General features: G+C 27.3%; 1 protein-coding gene across 3 annotated transcripts; it reads right to left on the reverse strand.

Moving 5' to 3' along the window:
* Window positions 1–601: 601 nt before the first annotated feature.
* Window positions 602–22,017, reverse strand: LOC135957017 (venom allergen 5). Of its 3 annotated transcripts, none has more exons than XM_065507680.1 (6): window positions 21,768–21,990; window positions 2,517–2,717; window positions 2,284–2,444; window positions 2,107–2,204; window positions 1,762–1,930; window positions 605–1,578 (listed from the first exon to the last, which is right to left on the reverse strand). In XM_065507680.1, the coding sequence occupies exons 1-6, from the start codon at window positions 21,859–21,861 to the stop codon at window positions 1,240–1,242; spliced, it is 1,062 nt and encodes a 353-aa protein (XP_065363752.1). In that variant the 5' UTR covers window positions 21,862–21,990; the 3' UTR covers window positions 605–1,239. The 3 variants fall into 3 exon arrangements, with proteins under 3 accessions (XP_065363743.1, XP_065363752.1, XP_065363759.1); XM_065507687.1 differs by having other exon boundaries at window positions 1,251–1,578; window positions 1,790–1,930; window positions 21,768–21,982; XM_065507671.1 differs by having other exon boundaries at window positions 602–1,930; window positions 21,768–22,017.
* Between the last annotated feature and the right edge of the window lie 614 nt (window positions 22,018–22,631).

Below are 22,631 nucleotides of genomic sequence, written 5' to 3' on the forward strand. Positions count from 1 at the left end.
CCAATTGTATATTATTCGAATAACCGATAAAATATTATACGATTAATCGTATACATATGTATTATTACTTTAAACGTTAATATATTATTTGTTTAACCGATTATATGTTATTCGATTAAACGATTATATATTATTCGATTAACCGATTACATATTATTCGTTTAGCAATTAATTTGTTATTAATTTAAATGTTTATATAATATTCGTTTAACTGATTACATTCTATTCAACTAACCGATTATATGTTAATCGATTAACTGTTAATGTATTATTCGATTAATCGAATACATATGTATTATTTCTTTAAACGTTCATATATTATTCGTTTAACCGCTTATATATTAGTCGATTAAACGATGATATATTATTCGATTAACCGATTACACATTATTCGTTTAGCAATTAATATAAATGTTTATATATTATTCGTTTAACCGATTACATTCTATTCGATTAATCGATTATATATCTTTTAATCGATTAACTGATTACATATTATTCGTTTAGCAATTAATATATTATTAATTTAAATGTTTATATATTTTTCGTTTAACCGATAAACTATTCGATTAACTCATTATATATTATTCGATTAACATAAAGTGTTATTCGGTTAACTGCTGGAATATTTATCAAAAGTTAGATTTTATCTTATTCGGTTAACTGAACAATTAATAACCGGTTATCAGATCAAGATAACATTACATATTAATTATTAATTCTTCGCTTAACCGATTAAAAATTATTTGAAAAACCTATTTTAGATAATTACTGTGTTGCACATAAAATGAAATTTCGAAAATGTGTTGCAGATAAATTCGTTGATAACCATTAAGTTTCGCAAGAGTCGCCATTCAAAATATTTTGTTTGGATGGGGGTGGTTGATGGCGCTGCTAATTTTTTATTTTCCTTAAAAATTTCTAATATGTATTAAATTTATTTATTTATCTTTTTTATGAACAAATTTTGTATACAACAAATTTATATAAATGACGAGCGATTCAAAACTCCCTACTTTGTACTACACAGTAGTAATTTAGTTTAAAAAAAAAATAATAATAGAGATGTTGTCTTTATAAAGGGAGCAAGACAATTTAAATTCTAAAAAATAATGACGTAAATAAAGACTTAAAATATGGTAAGAACAAAAGACGAAGGAGTGGAAAAGGTGCTTGGGGGAGGTAGTAAGTGGAAATGCAATGGAAAGGTTTAAAAATAATGAGGGGAAAGTAACAGTTTCAACCACGCCATGTCAATAAACTCCAACCTCGTTTAGCTGGTGATGGTGTATTGTATACATTTTCTTGTTGTTGTTGATCGTCAGAGGAGGGTTGCTCCTGATCTACTGATGACCGTAGTACCGTATGTTTGAATACGGATCTCTTAAATTCCTCTGGTGATGGTTTATAGGCCTCAAGTTTATTCCGGTATTTATTGTATTGCTGCGATGTCTCTGTGGTAAATGTTTGCGAGCCGCCGAAGTTCTTGGTGCCGAACGAGTAGCCGCCGTAGGTTGATATTTTTTTCGTTGCACTGGACGTGGTTTGTTGTTGCGTTTGTCGTACTTTGTGGGACGCCTGTTGATAATGTTGATAATCATTAGAAAATTTATTTTCATTTTTGCTATTGTTATTGTTATTATTTTTGTTATTGTTATTGTGGTTATTGTATTTGTATTGTGTATTTGTAGTAGTAGTAGTGAATTGTGTTGTTTGTTGCTGGGTGTTATATGTGTTGTATGAATCATAGTTGTTAGTTACTTTGTTATTGTTGTTGTTGTTATCATACGTTTCAATTGCATTGGTGCTAAATCCCGTCGAGCCATCGGGTGCAGCACATAAACCCTGATAACGTGATGATGGCTTCATGCCATACGACGAGCACGCTGGTTTACCAACTTCATAGGGCTTTAAGCCAACAACGTTGCCACTGTAACATGTAATAGAAAACAATTGTGTTAAAGAGACATTTTATAATAAAAATTTATAAAAATTATGTTTTGAATCAAAACAAAGAACTTTTCAAAATAAAATTTTCAGTTAAAATATAACTATGAAATTCCTTTAAATCCTTTCATATTTATTTCTAGTAGAAATTATTCTTACCCAGGTCCATAATTGCAAACATATAATTTATTAAATTTCGAGGTATCTTTATATTCGGCAAAACCGCAACCCACTAAACTGGTTTCACCCCAAACCAACTGTTATTTTAAAAAGAAAGAACACAAAAAATTAGTTTTATTTTCAAACTACAATATTCAGAAATATTATTATATTTACCTGAGAATAATGACCGGTTTTGGATGACCAAGCATCACCAAACTGATATTTTTGTACTTCATCAAACCATTTTTGTATGCGCGAGGCAAAATCACCATCATCCGGCTCCAAAGGAGCTGTACTCCAAATAATAGCCATATTTTGGCCCATTGTAAAGCGATCTTTAAACAGAAACAATAAACAAAAATTAGTTTTTTTTTGTTAATTAGAATATCCCAAACAACTAAACTTACTTATTGTCCTATGAGGATCATGTCTAAATTCGCAATTTTCTGCCCATTGTTGGGCTCTTTGAGCCAATTCATTGTCCCATACAATTTCACGCATATTTTCAGCACCCGGCTGGCCAGGATAGCGGCCGGTAGCCACTGTTTGCCTTAATCTATTGTGTTCTCTTAAAACGATCTCTTTCTCTTCTTCTGTGATGCCAGCAGCTGAAAAAGAAAGAAAGATAGAAAACAAGCTTTAATTAAATATTCTGAAATATGGGCTAAATATTTTTTTATGTTTTTTTTTTATTTTTTAATATAAACCACTTTTTGTTAAGTCATTTTTAACCACAAACTAGATTCTTTTTTATTAATTATTTTTTATTTAGTGGTTTTTGGTGAGCGTTTTTATTTGGTTTACGATTGAATCATTTCTATTTTTATTTTAACGATTTTATTTTCTAGTCGTTTTCTTCTTTGGTTTTTTTTTATTTTTTTTAACAAAAACTAAGAAATAATACTCTAAAATTGTCTTTGACTAATTTGAATTTAATCATTGGTTATTATTTTAAAAATTTTATGCTTTTTTTTGTCTTTTTCGTACAAGTAAACTCCTATACAGCTGGTGTTAACATTTTTATCGAAATCTTTATAATTATGTAAAAAGACGCAAAACAAAGAAATCCTCCTCTTTTGTTTTTTAGAAAAACATATATATGTTTAAAATATTTAATTTTATTTTGTTTAAATTTATGCATAAATTTATAAAGAGAGTGTGGATTTAATTAGCATAATTTCACGTGTCAAAAAGCCAGCTACAAGTTGAAAAATATACTGGTTTGTATTGTTGAGTTAGAGACTGTTAAAGTTGATTAAACAAATAATATATATTGAAACAAAAACAGGTTGTTGTGTTATAATTAAATAAGGCCAACAGAAGTTCAAAGGGTGCTGCTGGAGTTTAAAGAAAATGTAACTAATACATAATTATCCACATGATTAGTAAGGAGAAAGGGATATTTATGTCCTTAAAGTACTTTTTTTTTTGGCCAGGACTAATATTTAAACTGTTAGTTATATGCTAATCTAATAAGTCTCATAGTTGAACTAGAACTAATATTTTTTTTCTGCAAAAGTACCTTAAAAGTACTTTTGTAAAAGTACTTAGTGTAATATTATTTTTCATATTTCAATAAACTATGATAAATTAAGTCTTGTGCTAAAATTAAAATAAGTTTTAAAATAGTACCAAAAAAAGTACTTTTTTAAAAAAGCTTAAAAAATATTTATATTATTATTTTTTTTAAATACATTTTACATGTTATTTAAAAAGTACTTTTTGGTACTATTTGTAAACCCATTTTAATTTTAGTATACGACTTAACCCTCTAATGCTTAAGTAAACCTCAAGACACTCATCGCAAAATGCCAATAAATGCAAATATAACTGATATTTCATTTCAAAAACTTTGAAAGCTTTTTAAACTAATTTAAGTGGTTTTTGTAGCAACTGTTACATGAGTTTTTGAAATGCAAAATCAGTTATATTTGCATTTTTGCGATGAGTGCCTTGGGTATGCTTGGGCTTTAGAGTGTTAATTTATCACATTTTTTCAAAATTCTTTTCCAACCATTCGACTGAATCAGTTTTCTCTGTAAAGTACTTTAAAAAAATTGTGCTACAAATTAAAGCGGTAAAATCTGAAACTGAAAATGTATATCAAAAATATGTGTTTAAAAAAGTTTAAAACTAAAGATAAATAATATTACGCAAACTCCTTATTATTTTTAATGACTGTTACATTTTTGACAACTACAAGACAACTTTAAAAATAAATAAATGAAACAATCCCATGAAATAGCGCTTTTGTTTATTATCTTTTGTATACAAATTTAGCAAGATAAATTGACATTAATTAAAATCAACACTAAAATATACAATTTAACATGCATATTAATTTTACCTGCTCTGTAATGTAATTTTAAATTAAAACAAGTAAGAGTGCTATATTCGGCTATGCCGAATCTTATATACCCTTCACCTTTGTTGTGGATGCATTATTATTTTTTATAATTAGTATATATGTATGTACATTGCCCACTTTCAGCGTACAGCATCCTAAATTTATCAAGAACACAAAAAACAACAACAACGCCAAACGAAACAAAACACCAAAAGAAAAAACAAAATACGCAAGGCAATGAAACCAACACACATCCAAACATACGTTTAATTGTATAAAACACAACAACAACACCAAAAGAAACAAAATACGCAAAGCATGCACATTCAAACATACGATTTGTTGATTTTTTGTCAAAAAAACCAACCAAACAAACGTTTAGTTGTATAAAAAACCACAACAACGCCAAAAGAAACAAAACACAAAAAAAAACAAAATACGCAAAGCATGCACATCCAAAAACATACGTTTTGTTGCTTTTTTGTCAAAAAAACCAACACACAACCAAACAAACGTTTAGTTGTATAAAAAACAACAACAACGCCAAAAGAAACAAAACACAAAAAAACAAAATACGCAAATCATGCATATCCAAGCATACGTTTTGTTGCTTTTTTTGTCAAAGCATGCAATACATTGTGTTTTTTGATGAAATTTTCAGAGGTTGTCTCGGATTTTTGCTCATATCTCCGTTATTTATGGACGGATTTTGCTGATTTTAAATAGCAAAATTCTCGAAAGTATGTCTGACAGAATTGTTGAAGATTTGGATCCCGGAGATATCTGGGGCCTTCAGAAAATTGATTTCAACAGACAGACAGACAGACAGACGGACAGACAGACAGACAGACAGACAGACAGACAGACAGACAGACAGACAGACAGACAGACAGACAGACAGACAGACAGACAGACAGACAGACAGACAGACAGACAGACAGACAGACAGACAGACAGACAGACAGACAGACAGACAGACAGACAGACAGACAGACAGACAGACAGACAGACAGACAGACAGACAGACAGACAGACAGACAGACAGACAGACAGACAGACAGACAGACAGACAGACAGACAGACAGACAGACAGACAGACAGACAGACAGACAGACAGACAGACAGACAGACAGACAGACAGACAGACAGACAGACAGACAGACAGACAGACAGACAGACAGACAGACAGACAGACAGACAGACAGACAGACAGACAGACAGACAGACAGACAGACAGACAGACAGACAGACAGACAGACAGACAGACAGACAGACAGACAGACAGACAGACAGACAGACAGACAGACAGACAGACAGACAGACAGACAGACAGACAGACAGACAGACAGACAGACAGACAGACAGACAGACAGACAGACAGACAGACAGACAGACAGACAGACAGACAGACAGACAGACAGACAGACAGACAGACAGACAGACAGACAGACAGACAGACAGACAGACGGACATGGCTTAATCGACTCCGCTATCTATAAGGATCCAGAATATATATACTTTATAGGGTCGGAAATGAAAAATGTAGAAATTACAAACGGAATGACAAACTTATATATACCCTTCTCACGAAGCTGAAGGGTATAAAAAAAACATTAAATAAATATAAAGGTTGGCAAATACAATGTAAAACACGGAAATCTGTTAAATAGACGCCTTTAAGTCTGCTGCTAAAAGCCTCTCTCGTGCACACAGACTCAAATAAAACACGGGTTTTATATCAAACTTTCCAAAAAAAAAAAAATAATGATTTACAAAACGCGAGAAAAAATTCAACGAAACTCGTGCTAATAATGCAATTAAAAATTTTAATAAGCCACAAAAAACTATATACATACAAACAACGTATGTACATATGTATATCTCGGCTGTTTTTTTCTGGTTTGCTGAAATGATAAATGATACATTTTTAAAAAGAAAAACCGCAATAAAGGGGCAACTGAATATTAAGCAAAAAACAAAACGTTTGTGGTTTATATTGAAGTGTGTACGAAAAATATGATTAAAAAAAATGCAAAAATATTATTGAGCAGAATGAGTTTTTTTTAGTTAAATGGAATAATATTTCAAGGTTTTGCTGGCATTCTTTTTCATGGAGTCTGCGTAATATTTATAAATATTCTTGTGTTAAGTAGGTTTTTTCCTTATTTGCTTAACACCGCAGGTGACTTTAATATTCTTGTTTAGCTTTGTTAGCCACCCTCGCATCTGAAATATAGATCAATTAATACTAACGATGTTTTGAATGGCGTCTGCAAAGCAATTAAATGGAAAAAAACGAACTTGAAATATTATTAATACAATTTAAATGTTAATTTTATGGATTTTATTATTAAAGAAATAAAATAGTTTCTAAAGATACGCCAATTAGGAAGTGTGAGAATATTTTAAAATTGCAAATCAATTTAAATAAAGATGACCCACAAAATGTTTAAGTGGATTTTTTTTTTGTTTTGCTAAAAATGCGATAAATCTTGGACAAACTAAAAATGAATGGGAAGAAGAATAGAGTTGCAAACTACTAAATAGTTTATTAGACAAAGAGCAGAGTATTTACATAGAATTTGGTACTAGGGCGGGTTCAGTAAGTCCGCGACTTTTTTTAATTTCCCGGTTCTTAATTGAATGTACAATACTGCTCCTGTCAACAGGCATCTGTCAGTTGACTCCTTTCCAAATTTGAACAAGTTGCAGCCTTTAATAGCAGACTACCTCGTGACTTGAGGAGAAATTGGAAAAAAGTGAATTTCGTCTGTGAAATTTCGAAAGAAAAACACAAAGTGGTTTACTGAATTTCATTGGGGCCGTTCAAGCACGGAAAATGCCGAATGTTCTGGATGCCTAGTTGAGCTCCCTACACCTGAAACAATTTAAAAAAATCATGATATGGTGTTGACCGATCGCAGATTGAAAGTGCGAGAGATTGTGGAAGCCATAGGCAGCTAACATGGATAAGTGGTTTCAATTTTGAATGATCACTTGGGTATGAGAAAGCTTTGCTGATAGTCACTGTCGCATTTGCTCATAATCTGGTGAACAAAAGGGTGCACACATGTGCAGTTTCCATGGCAATAATATATGAATTAGCTACAAATGCTATGTCTATCCTGTTATGTTATGTCTGTTGAAAATGGTCCATGATTTCACCTAGCCCCCATACAAATGCCCCCGGAATACTGATTGAGCAGTCATAATTATGTTAATTATGCGGCAATCCTGATATGTATAACTTTACACAAATTAGTTCTAAGTACTCTGAATTTATACTGTAAAGTATGGCGAAAATCGGGAAACATTTGTCCCTAGTCCCTATACAAGGTGCCCCACAGAAAATGATTTGAATATTCATAATAATAATTAATATCGGTCCGCAAACAAGTTTTATATGAACATGAATCGTTGTACCAACTTTTATGAGGATCGGTCCATAATTAACCCTATCCCTCATATAACCCCTATATCAGAAACATATTTTATTGTCACATATCGATGGTGGGTATAACATGATGTTGACAGTTTTATTACAGAAATAAGTATACATAATTATTAGTTAACATTTGTAATTGAATTCTATGTTTTTTTTTAAGTTTTTGTTTAACAAATCATACAAAAATCTAGACAAATTGTCTTTAAAACAATGGCTTATTTGAGTAATTTTTTTTTTATAGAAAAAATTTATAAACCTTCTGAAATACTGTATAAAAAACTTTTAAAGTCTAAAAAATTATAAAAAAAAGATTAAAATGTACGTCATTTAAAGTGATAGTGATCTTAAGCAATAAAAACAGCAAGTGAAAAAAAACAAAGCTGCTTGCTTAAATCTTTCGTTTTGAATGCTTCATTGGGCTGCTGCTGATGATTATGCTGCTAAAGCTGTAGCTTTTGCTGTTGCTGTCTCAGTATGTGCCGATGCTTGTTAAGTTAAATGATGATTTTTGTTAAACAATTGTGTGTTTTTTTTGTCATTTTTATTGTTTATTTTTTGATCGTGTTGGCTTTTTGTAAAGTTAATCAATATTGTTTATGTTTATTGTGGCTGTCGCTGATGAATAGTTAATAAACAGATAAAGTATTTTATTTTAATCTTGTCTTTTATCAAAAAAAAAAAAAAAAAAACTGTTTCTTGTCTGTATTGCAGTCATACAGCTTGTTCCTTTAATTAATGTCCTAAGTGACGTTTAACATTACATTTTGTAGTTATTTTTTTCATTTTATTATTATTTCTTGTCTTGTGTGGTTGGCTAAATGGCTAAATGGCTAACTGACTGTCTGTCTTTCCACTTAATGCTTATAAAGTGCATGTAAATTGAGTTTTATATGATATTTACGGAAATTAAATGTTGTGGTAATTTTTTTTATAAGCAATTTGTCATTTCGTATTTAAATTTATTATTATTATTGTTTTTAAAGATGGTTCATTTGCTTTATTATGTTTAAGTTGAGTTTTGATAAAAATCGTTGTTGATGTTTAAACTGCCACTGTGATTAAATGATTTTAAGAAATATTAAGGTTTTTTTTTTGTAAATTTATCTTACTTTATTGATGTGTTTAAAATGGGGATAAATAAACAGTGGATATAAATTGTTACTGTCTTTTGAATTATTTTATCGAAACCTTTAAAGTTACATTCAGCTAATTCTCAAAAGAGAAACAAAATATAATTTTTTTTTGTTTTTCATACAAATGTACACCCACTATTTCTGGCTTTGATTTCATGTCTAATTTGTATTGAAAACAAAAACAAATATTTGAAATTTTTTTGTTCAATATTTACACAATTAGGCCCTTAATATTAGTTTCAAATCTGTTGTTAATTCTCCCAATATCTTCGATTTTTCTATTAGCAACTATGGAAACATATACATATTCTTTTATAACATAAGCTAGTAATTACTTTAAAATGAAGCGTTTTCCAGAGCGATAGTTTTGCATTGATCGAAACGTATAGTGGTCGGACGGAGCAAGGTCTGGGGGTGGGGCAAAACTTTCCAACCACTTCTTTATAAATAGTTTTTAACAGGTACTGTAACTTATGGCAGCACGTTGTAATGATACAATTTTACGTTTTTATGTCTTCATTTCATATGGTATTCAATTTCCCTGCTTTCGGTGAATCTTTATGAGCTAATGCCTCCAATTCTTGGTGTTCAAACTTTTTTGTCTAGCCTGGGCGATATTTGTCTTTCGTGTTCAAGTTTTTGAACTGGCTAAAGCCAGTTTCCTGAAAATGTAATACAACTCCCATGTATAAGCTTTAAAATATATTTTGGAGCTTCTCGATTGCGTAGAGGAGAGTGTGAAAGTTCTTATACAACTCCCATGTATGAGCCGGTGCTTTAAATCTTTCTGGTTTAGTGGTCACTTTTCTAACCACCATTTCAAGAGTCTTTAAAAAATTTTTAGTGACATCTGTGTTTCGCGACTGCAATAGAATGATATATTTTTAGTACCATGTCTTTGTCATCTCCACTAAATCAATTAAATCCTAAAAACCCACTGATCTGCATTTAAAGTTTGAATCTTTAATTCTGCATCTCAGCATAACGTCTGGTAATTAACAACTCTTTTTATTTTAAAACCCCAACATGCTAACAAAAAAAAATCTTTTATACATTTCAAAAACATGTTGGAAAAATCTTGCTAAATTAAAGAAACTATTTGTAACCATTATTACCTTAAAGTCTTTCAAGAACACAGTCAGTTAGTTATTCACTGATGTATTTATATAAAAACAAAAATCATTACCCTACAAAAACTCATGTTAATTAAACCGCACAAGAAAAATGTGGAAAAAAAACAGAAAAAAATTCTTTATAAAAATAAAATTGGATTAAAATGTACAGGACACACACAAACCCACATACACATCTTGGAAACATTGAGGCACTTATTCTTTTTTTGTAAAAAAAAAATAAAAAGAAAAACAATTGTACGTGTTGCCATGGTCAGGGTCAACTTCTTACAATATAGAATTAAACTGTAAAAATGCTGTCGATGCTGGTGAGGCGGTAAAATCACACTCAAACTCTAAAAAGGAGACATAATCACTTAAACAAGAGCAAAAAAATAAGAACAACCACGTAAAACGGGTCTTATTATTGGTGTCCCTTTTTCTATACACAGAGCTATATACATTTTCTTTAAGAAAAAAATGCAAAGGCGGCTTTATATTGATCAGAAAATGCTTAAATTCATATAAAATTTAAATGTTCTCACGTTTGAGCATTGAATAGTTTAGCAAAAAAACAACAATTTAGGTTTTTAGCTTTAAACATGCCACAAATCTTTAACAAGTTGTAATCAATTTTATAAATTAAATGGAGAAACACAGAAAAAATTACGGTATATAGATCGTTTTAAACTTAAATTAAACTGATTTAGTGATTTTATCAGGAGAGAAATGGATAAAATGCAAGTACAGGAGTGCTAAAATGTGAAGATATTTGTAACTAATGTCAGATACTGGCAGTTTGTAAATATCTGTAGTATCATGTAGCTTTGCCTTATATTTATTCTTTAAAAATTATTTAGTGGACATAATTATTTAAATAAAATGAATTGGTCATAAAATTGAAACGCCTTAAAACCTAAAACGTGTTGATAATTTAAAGCCTCCAGTTAAATGTAAAAAGCTTAACTATAAATTCAAACAAAAAAAAAGAAAAAAAAACATTATAATTGGAAGTCAAAAAGGAAGTATTATAACAAAACTTTAATTTTTATAACAATTAATTATGACTTTATGTTTTGATTCGATTTCGTTGTAAGCTGTCATGTTAATTAAACTTAACATTAACAAAACAAAATATTAAATTAAATAAATTCATTGTTTATTTTGAATTGAAACAAACCATATAACAATAGATTGCAATTAAAATTTAAATTATTTGTGTTTTATTTGCGGATTTCTCTAAATCCTTGTGTTTTTATTTAATAAAATTTTATTAAGTCTTCATTAATGCTTTGCATTTTTTATTTATTGAGGCGTTTGGTTGGTTTTAAACAAACGATATAAGCAACAGACTTGATTTTTTATTTCTTTGTTCTATAATTTTAAATATTTTAGAATATTTTACCCTTATTCTCAACATTATTAGAATAACAAAGGTGAATGACTAGAAATTTAAGAGATATTCTTAATAGTCTATAAGGGGATTTGAATAGTTGAAATAGATGGGAAACTCGCCTGTCAAAGACCTAACTCAGTTGTCAAAAACCTAAGTGGTGAGAATTTATTAGTAAAAGAAACTATGTGAAATATACTTATGTTTAATTATTTTGAATAATTTTTTTCTAGTTTCCTCTCTATGTACATTTTCTCTATGGCAGTTGTTTAGAAAGAGTTTTATTTTGAATACAAACAAATTCAAAAAGGTTTTTTTTTAATTTTTCTAAGTTGACATAAAAAATCGAAACCCAAAACCTGTTAACATAAATCTAATTAACAATATTGTAGAAATATGAAACGTAATCTTCCAAAATAAACACATAGTAAATCTATAAATAATCAACAGCCCTGGGCTATGGAAATTACATGATTTTCATATTTTTTTTATAACAAAATATATTCAAGTAAACATAAAAACTTACTAACTATATTTACATACATAGAGAATCAATTTTGTTCGCTGATTTTTTGTCGTTAACAAAAATATACAAAACAGTTTATTGACTTTGGAGGCAAAACATGTAGAATTAATAAGAAATCGGCAAAAAAAAAATAAATAGCGCTCTTAATGACGTCAAACTCTAGAAACCAGTTGTCAACGTATTTAGACTCATAAAAATTGTGTGTAAAAATAAATAATAAATGAAATTGTAATAAACAAAATTGACAAAGAAAAAATAATATGTATGTATTGACAATAGCAAACAAATGGTTTTAAGGCAAAATCTATGAGACGATTAAGGAGAGAGAAAGACAGTCAGACAGAAAAAATTAGCTTAGAGCTTAGAATTTTTGCAAAAAATTTACATTATTTTTAGTACTAAAAAACTATTATAGTTTTTAGTACAAATAAGTTACTAAAGAAATTCTACATATACTTTTATAACCAAAACACTAAAAAAACTAAATTTTTAGTACTAAAATATATTATATTTTTAGTACGTACTAAATAAATATGTATTAGATTTTTAGTACTAAAACAGTACTGTATTTTTTGTAATAAAAAAGTAATATATTTTTGTTACCAAATTTTCTTAGTATTGTTATTATTCTTAGTACTCTAGTTTTAGAGTTAATGCTTTGTACTAAAAATATAGTACTTTTTAATTCTAAACTGGAGTACATTTTAGTACTATATATTTAGTATTAAAATTACTAAATAAATAGTATATTTTTGAACTAACTACATAATAAACTACTAATAAATAATAAGGTGTTTTGAGTACTAAAAAAGTACTATATTTTTAGTATTCTAGTTTTATAGTATTTTATAGTAGTAAAAATACAATATTCTAAAAATTTAGTACTTAAAATATAGCATATTTTAGTACGAAAAAGTACTATATTTAAGTACTTAAAAAGCAATACTATTAAAAAATTTCTATATTTTTAGGACTAATTAATTTTTGGTACTTTTTTTAGAACCAACCAACCATATTTTTATTATTAAAAAATTTATATAATTTTAAAAGTCTAGTTTTATTACTAATAAGTACTATATTTTCGTACTAAAAATATACCAAATTTTTGGTACTAAAAAAAATGCTATATTTTTGCTACCAAAAAAAGTTTGAACTATATTTTCAGTGCTAAAAAATTACTATATTTTTGGTTCTAAAAAGTTCTATATTTTTGGTTCTAAAAAGTTCTATATTTTTAGTAATAAAAAATTACTATACTTTAGGTACTAAAGAGTACAATATTATTAGTACTAAAAATAAATATATTTTAAGAACTAAAAAATTACTATATTTTTAGTACTACATTTTTTGTAAAAAAAAGTAGTATAATTTTAGTACTAAAGAGTATTTATTTTTGGTACTTTTTTTAGAACTAAAAAATTATGTACTATATTTTTAGAACTAAAGAGTATTTATTTTTGGTCCTTTTTTTAGTACCAAAATATTATATTTTTTAATACTAAAAAGTACTATATTTTTAGTACTAAAAATTTAGTATATTTGTAGAGCTTTCTTTAGTACCAACCAAAAACTATATTTCTGGAGTTAAAAATATAATGGATTTTTGTTGTATATATTAAAGTATGTACTAAAAATACTATAGTTTTAGTACTAAAAGGTAATATATATTTAGAACTAAAAATGTATTAAATTTTTAGTTGTAAGAAGTCTATATTTATATTTAGTAGGAAAAAATGCCGTATTTTTTAGAACCCAAATACTATATTTTTAGTTCTACCTTAGTATTTGGTAACCAAAAAAAGTATAAAATTTTTAGTGCTAAAAAGTACCTAAACTTTACATTAAATAACCAATATTTTACAACTTTAAATAATTTTACACAAATGTATCTCCTCTTATTTTTGCAACATCAATATCTATTTAAACAATTTTATCATTAACAAATTTATTTAAATAAAAAATTAAGATTTTTTTTAATGCACACATAAACTTGTTCATTTAGCAATTTTTATATATATTTTTTTTTGCAAAGAAACTAGTTTTTTAAAAAGAAAAAAATTTAAAAAAAAAAACAATCGATTGCATAAATACGCATCTTGGTAACAAATATTCAACTCTTAGTATTAAATGACAAATTCGCTACAAAAACCCATAATTTAAAATTCAATTTGAAATTAAAAACTCGTGCATATTGAATATTTAATGAGCTGGGTTTTATTAAAAATTAGTGTTGTTGCTATTTAAGCGTGTCTTAATGTATTGATTTGAGTATTTTGTTTTAACAAAAATTTCAAAAAATTATATTGGTGTCATTAATATTTATGTCGATTATAGTGGGGGTTAAAAGTGTTAATAAGTATGTTTTTAAATTTCAATAATAAAATTGAATTGCTATAAAAAATCCTTAGAGGAAAGCTGAACACTAAACAAAGACTATATAACTTAAAATGTTCATTTCTTTAATTTATATTTAATGAAATAAATTCCAAATTTTCCCCTTTCAAATTTATAACATTTTATGCCATGTCATCAAAATAACTACAAATTCAACATTATAACAAATTATGCCAAAATAAAATCTCTTCTCTAAACAATATGATACAATCTTTATGCTGAATTTTGAATATTAACGTGCTTAGAATTTCATTTAAAATTTAAGATAAACTACTTAAACCATTATAATATTTAGCTGTTATTTTAGAATTCAGATTAAAATTTTAAACAAAAAAAACCAAACAAAATTGAAATAAACGTAATTTATAGACGCCAATATGTCCCATTTTTTATTTATTTGGTTTCTACTAAAAACAAAGTGTTAAGAAAATATTTATAATACGTGAACATTTTAAATAAACTTTTATGTTTTTTTTTTTTGCCCTCTAAAGTTTTTGTCACATTATGGAAAAAAGGTGCGTCTTTGAAAACAAAAAATAAATAATTAATGTGTCAATTTCTAGTCATAATAAAATTGAATGTCGGATTTTTGTTGCGCTATTAAGTTAGGAAAAATGCTTTTTATTTACTTTTGTTATAGTAACAAAAGCGAAATGCGTCTGGATTAATTCATAATTAATTTCAATTACAAAATTATTGTTTTTAAATTCCTTGGTAAAAGTAAAAATAGAACATAGAGCCAATATATAACTTATATATTTTTAGTACTAAGAAATATGTACAATTAAATTGTTTGTACTAAAAACAACACATTTTTAGTGCCAAAAAATACTATATTTCTAATACTAAAATAGTACTCTAATTTATGTACCGGACAAATTTTAGTACTAAAAAATTCCTATATTTTTAGGACTAATTAATTTTTGGTATCTTTTTTTTAGAACCAACCAACTATATTTTTATAACAAAAAAAATGATATAATTTTAAATGTCTAGGTTTATTCCTAACAAGTACTAATTTTAATACTAAAAATAAACAAATTTCTTTACTAAAAATAAACCATATTTTTGGTACTAAATAGTTTTAGTACTAAAAAATTTCTATATTTTTGGTATTTACTGAAAATAACTATATTTTTGGTATGTACTAAAAATAACTATATTATTAGTACTAAAAAGTATTTTTTATTATTTAAGTATTATATTTTTAGTACTAAAAAAATACTATATTTTTGGTAATAAAAAGTAATATATGTATTAGAGTGACAGCCGATTTTTTTTTCTTAGATTTCAAAGAGTGCCGGGTGGAATATTGTGACACTAGGCCTAAATGTTAAGTGCTGAAAATTTGAGCCAAATCGGGCAACGATTTCTGGACGCGCATCGAGGTCAAAGTTCAGATATATGCAAAATTATACTATTTATATGGAATAAATAGGTGAAACTCGTTAAATTTCTGCATTGTTTTCTAGAAATGTATAGATTTATTTATATTAATGAATATTACATTAAAAAAATTTTTTTGGAAGTTAACCCTGCATCTCCTTTGGGTCAAAATGACCCAAAAACTGTATTATTGCCAAAATTGAGGAAAAATGCAAATTTTTCAGATATTTTAAAAATTTTGCTACTAAATAAATACTTTTGCAATTGAATGCAAAATAATCGAAATGTGTACGTAATTATCGTTGTAATGAGATATAAATGTCAAAATTTGGTTAAAAAATTTTAAAGTTATTACAAATTCGCCAGACCATTAACGTGTTTCAGGCCACTTGAACATAAAATTTAGAAAAAAAATTAACATATTTCGAGAAAATTTAAAATAAAAGCTAATTTTTATTTAAAATATATCCGAATTTACTAGTGTACGAGTTTTTGTCTTCGTAGGATATCGTTAACCTATTCGATGGTATGGCCAAAAAAAAATATTTTTTTTAACGGCCGTTTCGAATCTCCATTTTCAAATTTTTAAAAATTTTGTTAAAGAAATTTCAGAATTTTTTGATCATCACATTGGGATTTATTGAGATCAAAATAGGGAATAAAAATATGAAAAAATTATGTCAATACCTCTTACAGTTTTTCCGTACCTGCGATTTAAATTTTGCGATTTTCAAGAAAAACTAATTTTTTGTCCGTATTTAGGCGAATGAGCCCAATTTCCTTAATGTTATAAACTTTAACTAAAACCTATTCATAATATTATAGTCCTTGTAATTTTAAATATGGTCTGAAAGTTTTACTAAAATCGGAAAACGATAACCTTAAATCGTGAAGGTCAAAGGTCAAATTTTTCAATATTTGGAATTTCTAAAGAAAAGATAGCGAAATGTTATATATTTTTGGGCCGATTTTAATGAAACTTGAGCAAAATATACATTGGGGTCTAACATTTACAACAACAGTGCAAAAATGGATTTAGTCCTTTAAGAGCACTTGGGGTCAAAATGGCTGTGTTTTTCGTGATTTTAAATGTTGAGGGTAATTTGGACCCCAAGTGCTGCTAAGAGTTAAATTCCATTTTTGTGCCGTTATTTTAAATTCTGGACTTTAAGTTATACTTTCCTCAAGTCTCATTAAAATCGGCCCAAAAATATATAACATTTCGCCATCTTTTCTTTAGAAATTCAAAATATTGAAAAATTTGACCTTTGACCTTCACGATTTAAGGTTATCGTTTTCCGATTTTAGTAAAACTTTCAGACCATATTTAAAATTACAGGGACTATAATATTATGAATAGGTTTTAATTAAAATTTATAACATTAAGGAAATTGGGCTCATTCGCCTAAATATGGACAAAAAAATAGTTTTTCTTGAAAATCGCAAAATTTAAATCGCAGGTACGGAAAAACTGGAAGAGGTATTGACATAATTTTTTCACATTTTTATTCCCTATTTTGATCTCAATAAATCCCAATGTGATGATCAAAAAATTCTGAAATTTGTTTAACAAAATTTTTAAACATTTGAAAATGGAGATTTGAAACAGCCGTTAAAAAAAATAATTTTTTTTGGCCATATCTGCGAATAGGTTAACGGTATCCTACGAAGACAAAAACTCATACACAAGTAAATACGGACATATTTTAAATAAAAATTAGCTTTTATTTTAATTTTTCTCGAAATATGTTAATTTTTTTTCCTAAATTTTTTGTTCAAGTGGCCTGAAACACGTTAATGGTCTGGCGAATTTGTAATAACTTTAACATTTTTTAACCAAATTTTGTCATTTATATCTCATTACAACGATAATTAGGTACACATTTCGATTATTTTGCATTCAATTGCAAAAGTATTTATTTAGTAGCAAAATTTTTAAAATATCTGAAAAATTTGCATTTTTCCTCAATTTTGGCAATAATACAGTTTTTGGGTCATTTTGACCCAAAGGAGATGCAGGGTTAACTTCCAAAAAATTTTTTTTAATGTAATATTCATTAATATAAATAAATCTATACATTTCTAGAAAACAATGCAGAAATTTAACGAGTTTCACCTATTTATTCCATATAAATAGTATAATTTTGCATATATCTGAACTTTGACCTCGATGCGCGTCCAGAAATCGTTGACCGATTTGGCTCAAATTTTCAGCACTTAACTTTTAGGCATAGTGTCACAATATTCCACCCGGCACTCTTCAAAATTTTAACAAAAAATTTTTTCCATACAACTGATTGTCACTCTAATATGTATATAAGCTATTTACTTTTAGTACTAAAAAAGTACTATTTTTTTAAATAAAATGGTGCTACACTTTTTGTACTAACAAACTAATATCGATTATTATTGGTACTAAAAAGTACCACAATTTTAATACTAAATATATTTTTAGTACTGAAAAATATTTTAGTTTATTACTAAAAAATATTATATAAAATACTTGGATTTTAATACTAAAAAATACTTTGATTTGGGTACTACAAAAAATATATAATTTTAGTACAAAAAATATTTTTTAAATGATCTACAGTTTTAGTAACTAGTTGTAACCCTAAATGATAGATAAAATCACTAGTTCGGTATAGTCTCCTAGAACAGCTGGAAACTTTGCCAAGTGTGACTGTATCTTAAGAAATATTATTTAAAATGTACCACAGTGTGCCTTAATGAATTCACGTACGCTATTTATGTATATTAACTGTTGTTTTGTGGTTGTGTAGTTTAGCGTTCTAATTGTAATTCAATGTTTGTTACCACAACAATGTGCACGTTTTTCTCCGATTTTTTCTCTCCACAATAATGAGTCAATAAAAATGTTTAACAACAATAATAATAATTATTTTTTATGTGGTTGCATTTGTTGTTGCTTGGCTGTCTATGAACAATATACAAATACAAAAACAACAAACATGAACAACATTAAGATGTGTTGTTATTGTTAAAAAGCACTTTACAATAAATATTGTTAACGGTGTCTCGAAAACAACAAACAAAAAAAAAACGAGTGTTAACAAAAAGTAATAAATGTCGGTTAATACATATGTATTGTTCTGGTTTTTGACTGTCAGTGGGTTATTGTTAAAAAAAAAGTAGACAAAAGATTTTGTTATTGTAGATGATGTTAACCTGGGGTTTATGTTCAGCTTAAAGGTCAGTTATCAATTAAGTTAATTTTTTGCTTTCTGGGGCTGTCTCAATGGATACACCTTTTCAAAAGTGCGTTAACATTTCAATTTTATTTGTTTATTTCTTTTGCTTAATTGTTTTATTAAATATTGTTACTTGTTTTTGTGGTTTTTTATACATATTTTAATAAGAGAAAACTGTTGTTTATTTTTATAAACATTGAATAAATAAAGCAATAAAATGTGTTGTGAAAAATGATTAATTATGTATTGTTTTAGTTTTTAAACATACATTTTGTGTTATAAATTACTGCAAAAAGGAAGTTATAAATTCTTCTAATTAATTAGATTGTTGCTTAAGGCATGGAAATGTTAGAAAAAATGGGGGAAATTTATTATAATTAATTTAACTTGTTTTAAAATTTAACAAAGATCTTCAAATGATATACTAACTATGGAATAAAACGTACTTTTTTTAAATGGCGTTAACAAAGACAATGTGTCACTTTTGACTCCCGCTAGGTCGTAATAAATTTGGCTAACAAGTCACTTAAGGAAATTATTTGCTTAAAAAAGAATAACAGCTATTTTTGGCATAAATTTGTTTGACTCTATTTACTCTTACAAGTGTTCTGTAATAGCAAATAACATCATATAAAACATAACTAAATATGCTCATTTTGTGCCGAATATTATATACCCTTCACCAAATTATACGTTAAAATAGAAATTTGAAATATTTTTAGGTAAACAGAATTTAATTTATTTTTATTTTTTTAAATTTAATAGTGAAAAAAATTTATGACTAAAAAATTTTTTTTGGTGAAAAAAAAATCGATTTAAAAAATATTTTCTCGATTTTGAACCATTGTAGGTCCAACCTACTATGGCAAAGGACTTTGAAATGCGTATGATTAGATATCCATATTGACTATATTAATGCCTTAGTAATCCAGATATAGATAAAAATAAGCCAAAAATCGAGGTTGTCCTGGTTTTTCCTTAAATATCTGAGCCATTTGTGGGCCGATTTTCTCGATTTTAAATAGTATTGCGATATGTATGAAACATGTATGTAATTTATTTGGGGGCTATGGAAAGTTGATTTCAACATACATACGGACATGACTTTAACGATCCAGAATATATATGTATGTATACTTTGTGGGGTCAGAAATGAAAAAAGTAGAAATTACAAACGTAATGACAAACTTATATCTATCATTGCAACTCATGCTGAAGGCTATACAAATTGACTTAAACCTTTTTGTTATAGATTTGAATAAAAGAAATGTAATCATAATATTTTTGTAATGGATTTGAATTAAAAATATGTGAATGATTCAATAAAGAATTAGTTCTATAAACAATGAATTCAATACATTTGAAGTACAAATGAATTAAGCCTTTAAATTAATTCATAATGAATTCATAATCGGAATGGTTAAGAGATAATATTTAATTTGATTTTGAAAATGCAATTAAGAATTAATTCTTCCAAAGTTTTTTTTTCAATATAATGAATAAAAAATACATTTTATTTAGTGGTCATGACTTTTTTATTTAATATCGGCGTTGCATAAATTATTAGCTGACTTGAAAACATAGAATGTGAAAATTATAGAGGGTGACAGTCTTAAAAAATAACCTGCTATTCATATTAAAATATTTAAAAAATCTAATTGGGAAAACACTCAAAAAATTTCTTCTTTTTCAAATATTTATGGCGTTTTATTATATGGTATAAGTAATGTCTTTTTTCTGCCTTTTCTATTATTTGTGTTCTTTTCTCAAAAAATGTAGTTTGGTAAGACCCCTTTCACATTAGGCAATTTAGTTGCGCAAGTCTCTTGCTCAACAACAAAACAGCATGCAAAATTTTCTGCTCCATAACCCGAAATTACCTCTGGCATCTACAAACACAAGAGACTTGCGCAACTAAATTGCATAGTGTGAAAGGGGTCTAAGCTTATGACGTGTTCTTTTCAAATAATGTTGCCCTAAACCCCGAAAATATGCTACACGTTAGTGAAATAGTTTTTGTATTTTAAGATTTAAAATGGAATATTTAGAAGCTACATAAAAGAAAATTGCGTAAATGGCAATGGTTTTTGTACTATTGTGATCGATAAAAATGTAATACATTATGAGGGTATTAATTTTGTGTCAGAAAAGAACCTTAAAACCCAAAAGTCTAAAACACATATTTTTTACAAAACTGGAAAACCCCTTGTTTAAATTTTTTTTAAATCTTTGATTTTTTTTTTCTAATTTACCAAAAAAATTTTCTAGCACAAACATTTGAGGACTAATAATTAAATATTTTTTTAACAGCAAATTTAAAAACCTCTATGGAATTTGAAATTAATAATTTATAAAAAATTTGGCTTCACAATTAGCTCATAAGGCAAACATTTTAAGCAAAATCACCAAAAGTATTAGCATAATTTTTGCACTTACTGCATTATTCAATAATATTATTAATAAACATTATTTTGAAAACAAAAATTTCCGGCTACTATTTCAAGATCAATAAACTGAGGGCGACAAGTGTTAATTTTGACAATTGAAATTCTACAGTTGTAAATAATATGAAATTATTTTTAGCTATTTAGCAAATTGTTTGTTAAAGTTTGTTTTTTGTTTATTTTGCACTTTTGTGTTTTTCTTTATAAACATTCGATATATGTAGTAGGTATTTAATTCCTTATTAATTAACACAATTCACACTTACCCAATAACTTGCCACGACAGGCCAGGGCTGTATGCAAACCTACTGCCAGCAAACACAGTTGCACTACAAATTTTTGTAATTTTAATTTAAACATTATGTTTGTTGTTGTTTTGTTGTATTTTACACTAAATATTCTTGAGCACACAATTTTTATTATATTTTTTTTTAAATGATAAAACACTTTTTATTTAAATTTTATTTTCTTTTTTCAAAATTTTGCTTGATATTTATAAGACAAAATTTTTTTAAATATTTTTTTTTAATAAAAAATTAATTATTTTCTTATAAATATTTTTGTTAATTTTTTTTTTTTTTTGTGAAAAAAAATTTTAAAACACTATTTATTTTTTGATATTAAAAACTTTTTTATATTAAGCCGTATGAATTTGAAAACAAAAAAAAACTAAAATTGACACAACTTCAATATCCACTCTCGTGTACTGGCTAGCTAGACTTGAAGGCGTCTTATGGCTTGCCGGTGGCCGCTAACGCACGTTTATATACGACAGTCTTGAAAATTTCTAAAGTCGTTTAAAACAAAATGTATGTTTCTATCCAAATGTTTACAGCAGCAGAAGCAGCAGCAATAGCCGGCTGCTCCTCATCTCTAAACAATTTGAAATGAGAGAGCAAGTTATATGAGCAGCTATAGTTTTTTATTTTATTTGATTCATTGATTAAATGAACTAATATTTAAGTTTCTCTTCAACGAGAAAACTTATCATATTTACAACTCTTTACCAAACACAGAAATTTACTTGAAACTAAAGTAAATTGTAATTTACGGTTGTAAGGTGAAGAAGTTGCTATACAATGTTGTCTAAACAAGTTTTAGTTAGCATTAGCATGTTTAAACAAAAAACA

Source organism: Calliphora vicina, chromosome 1, assembly GCF_958450345.1.
Source record: "Calliphora vicina chromosome 1, idCalVici1.1, whole genome shotgun sequence".
NCBI lineage: Eukaryota > Metazoa > Arthropoda > Insecta > Diptera > Calliphoridae > Calliphora > Calliphora vicina.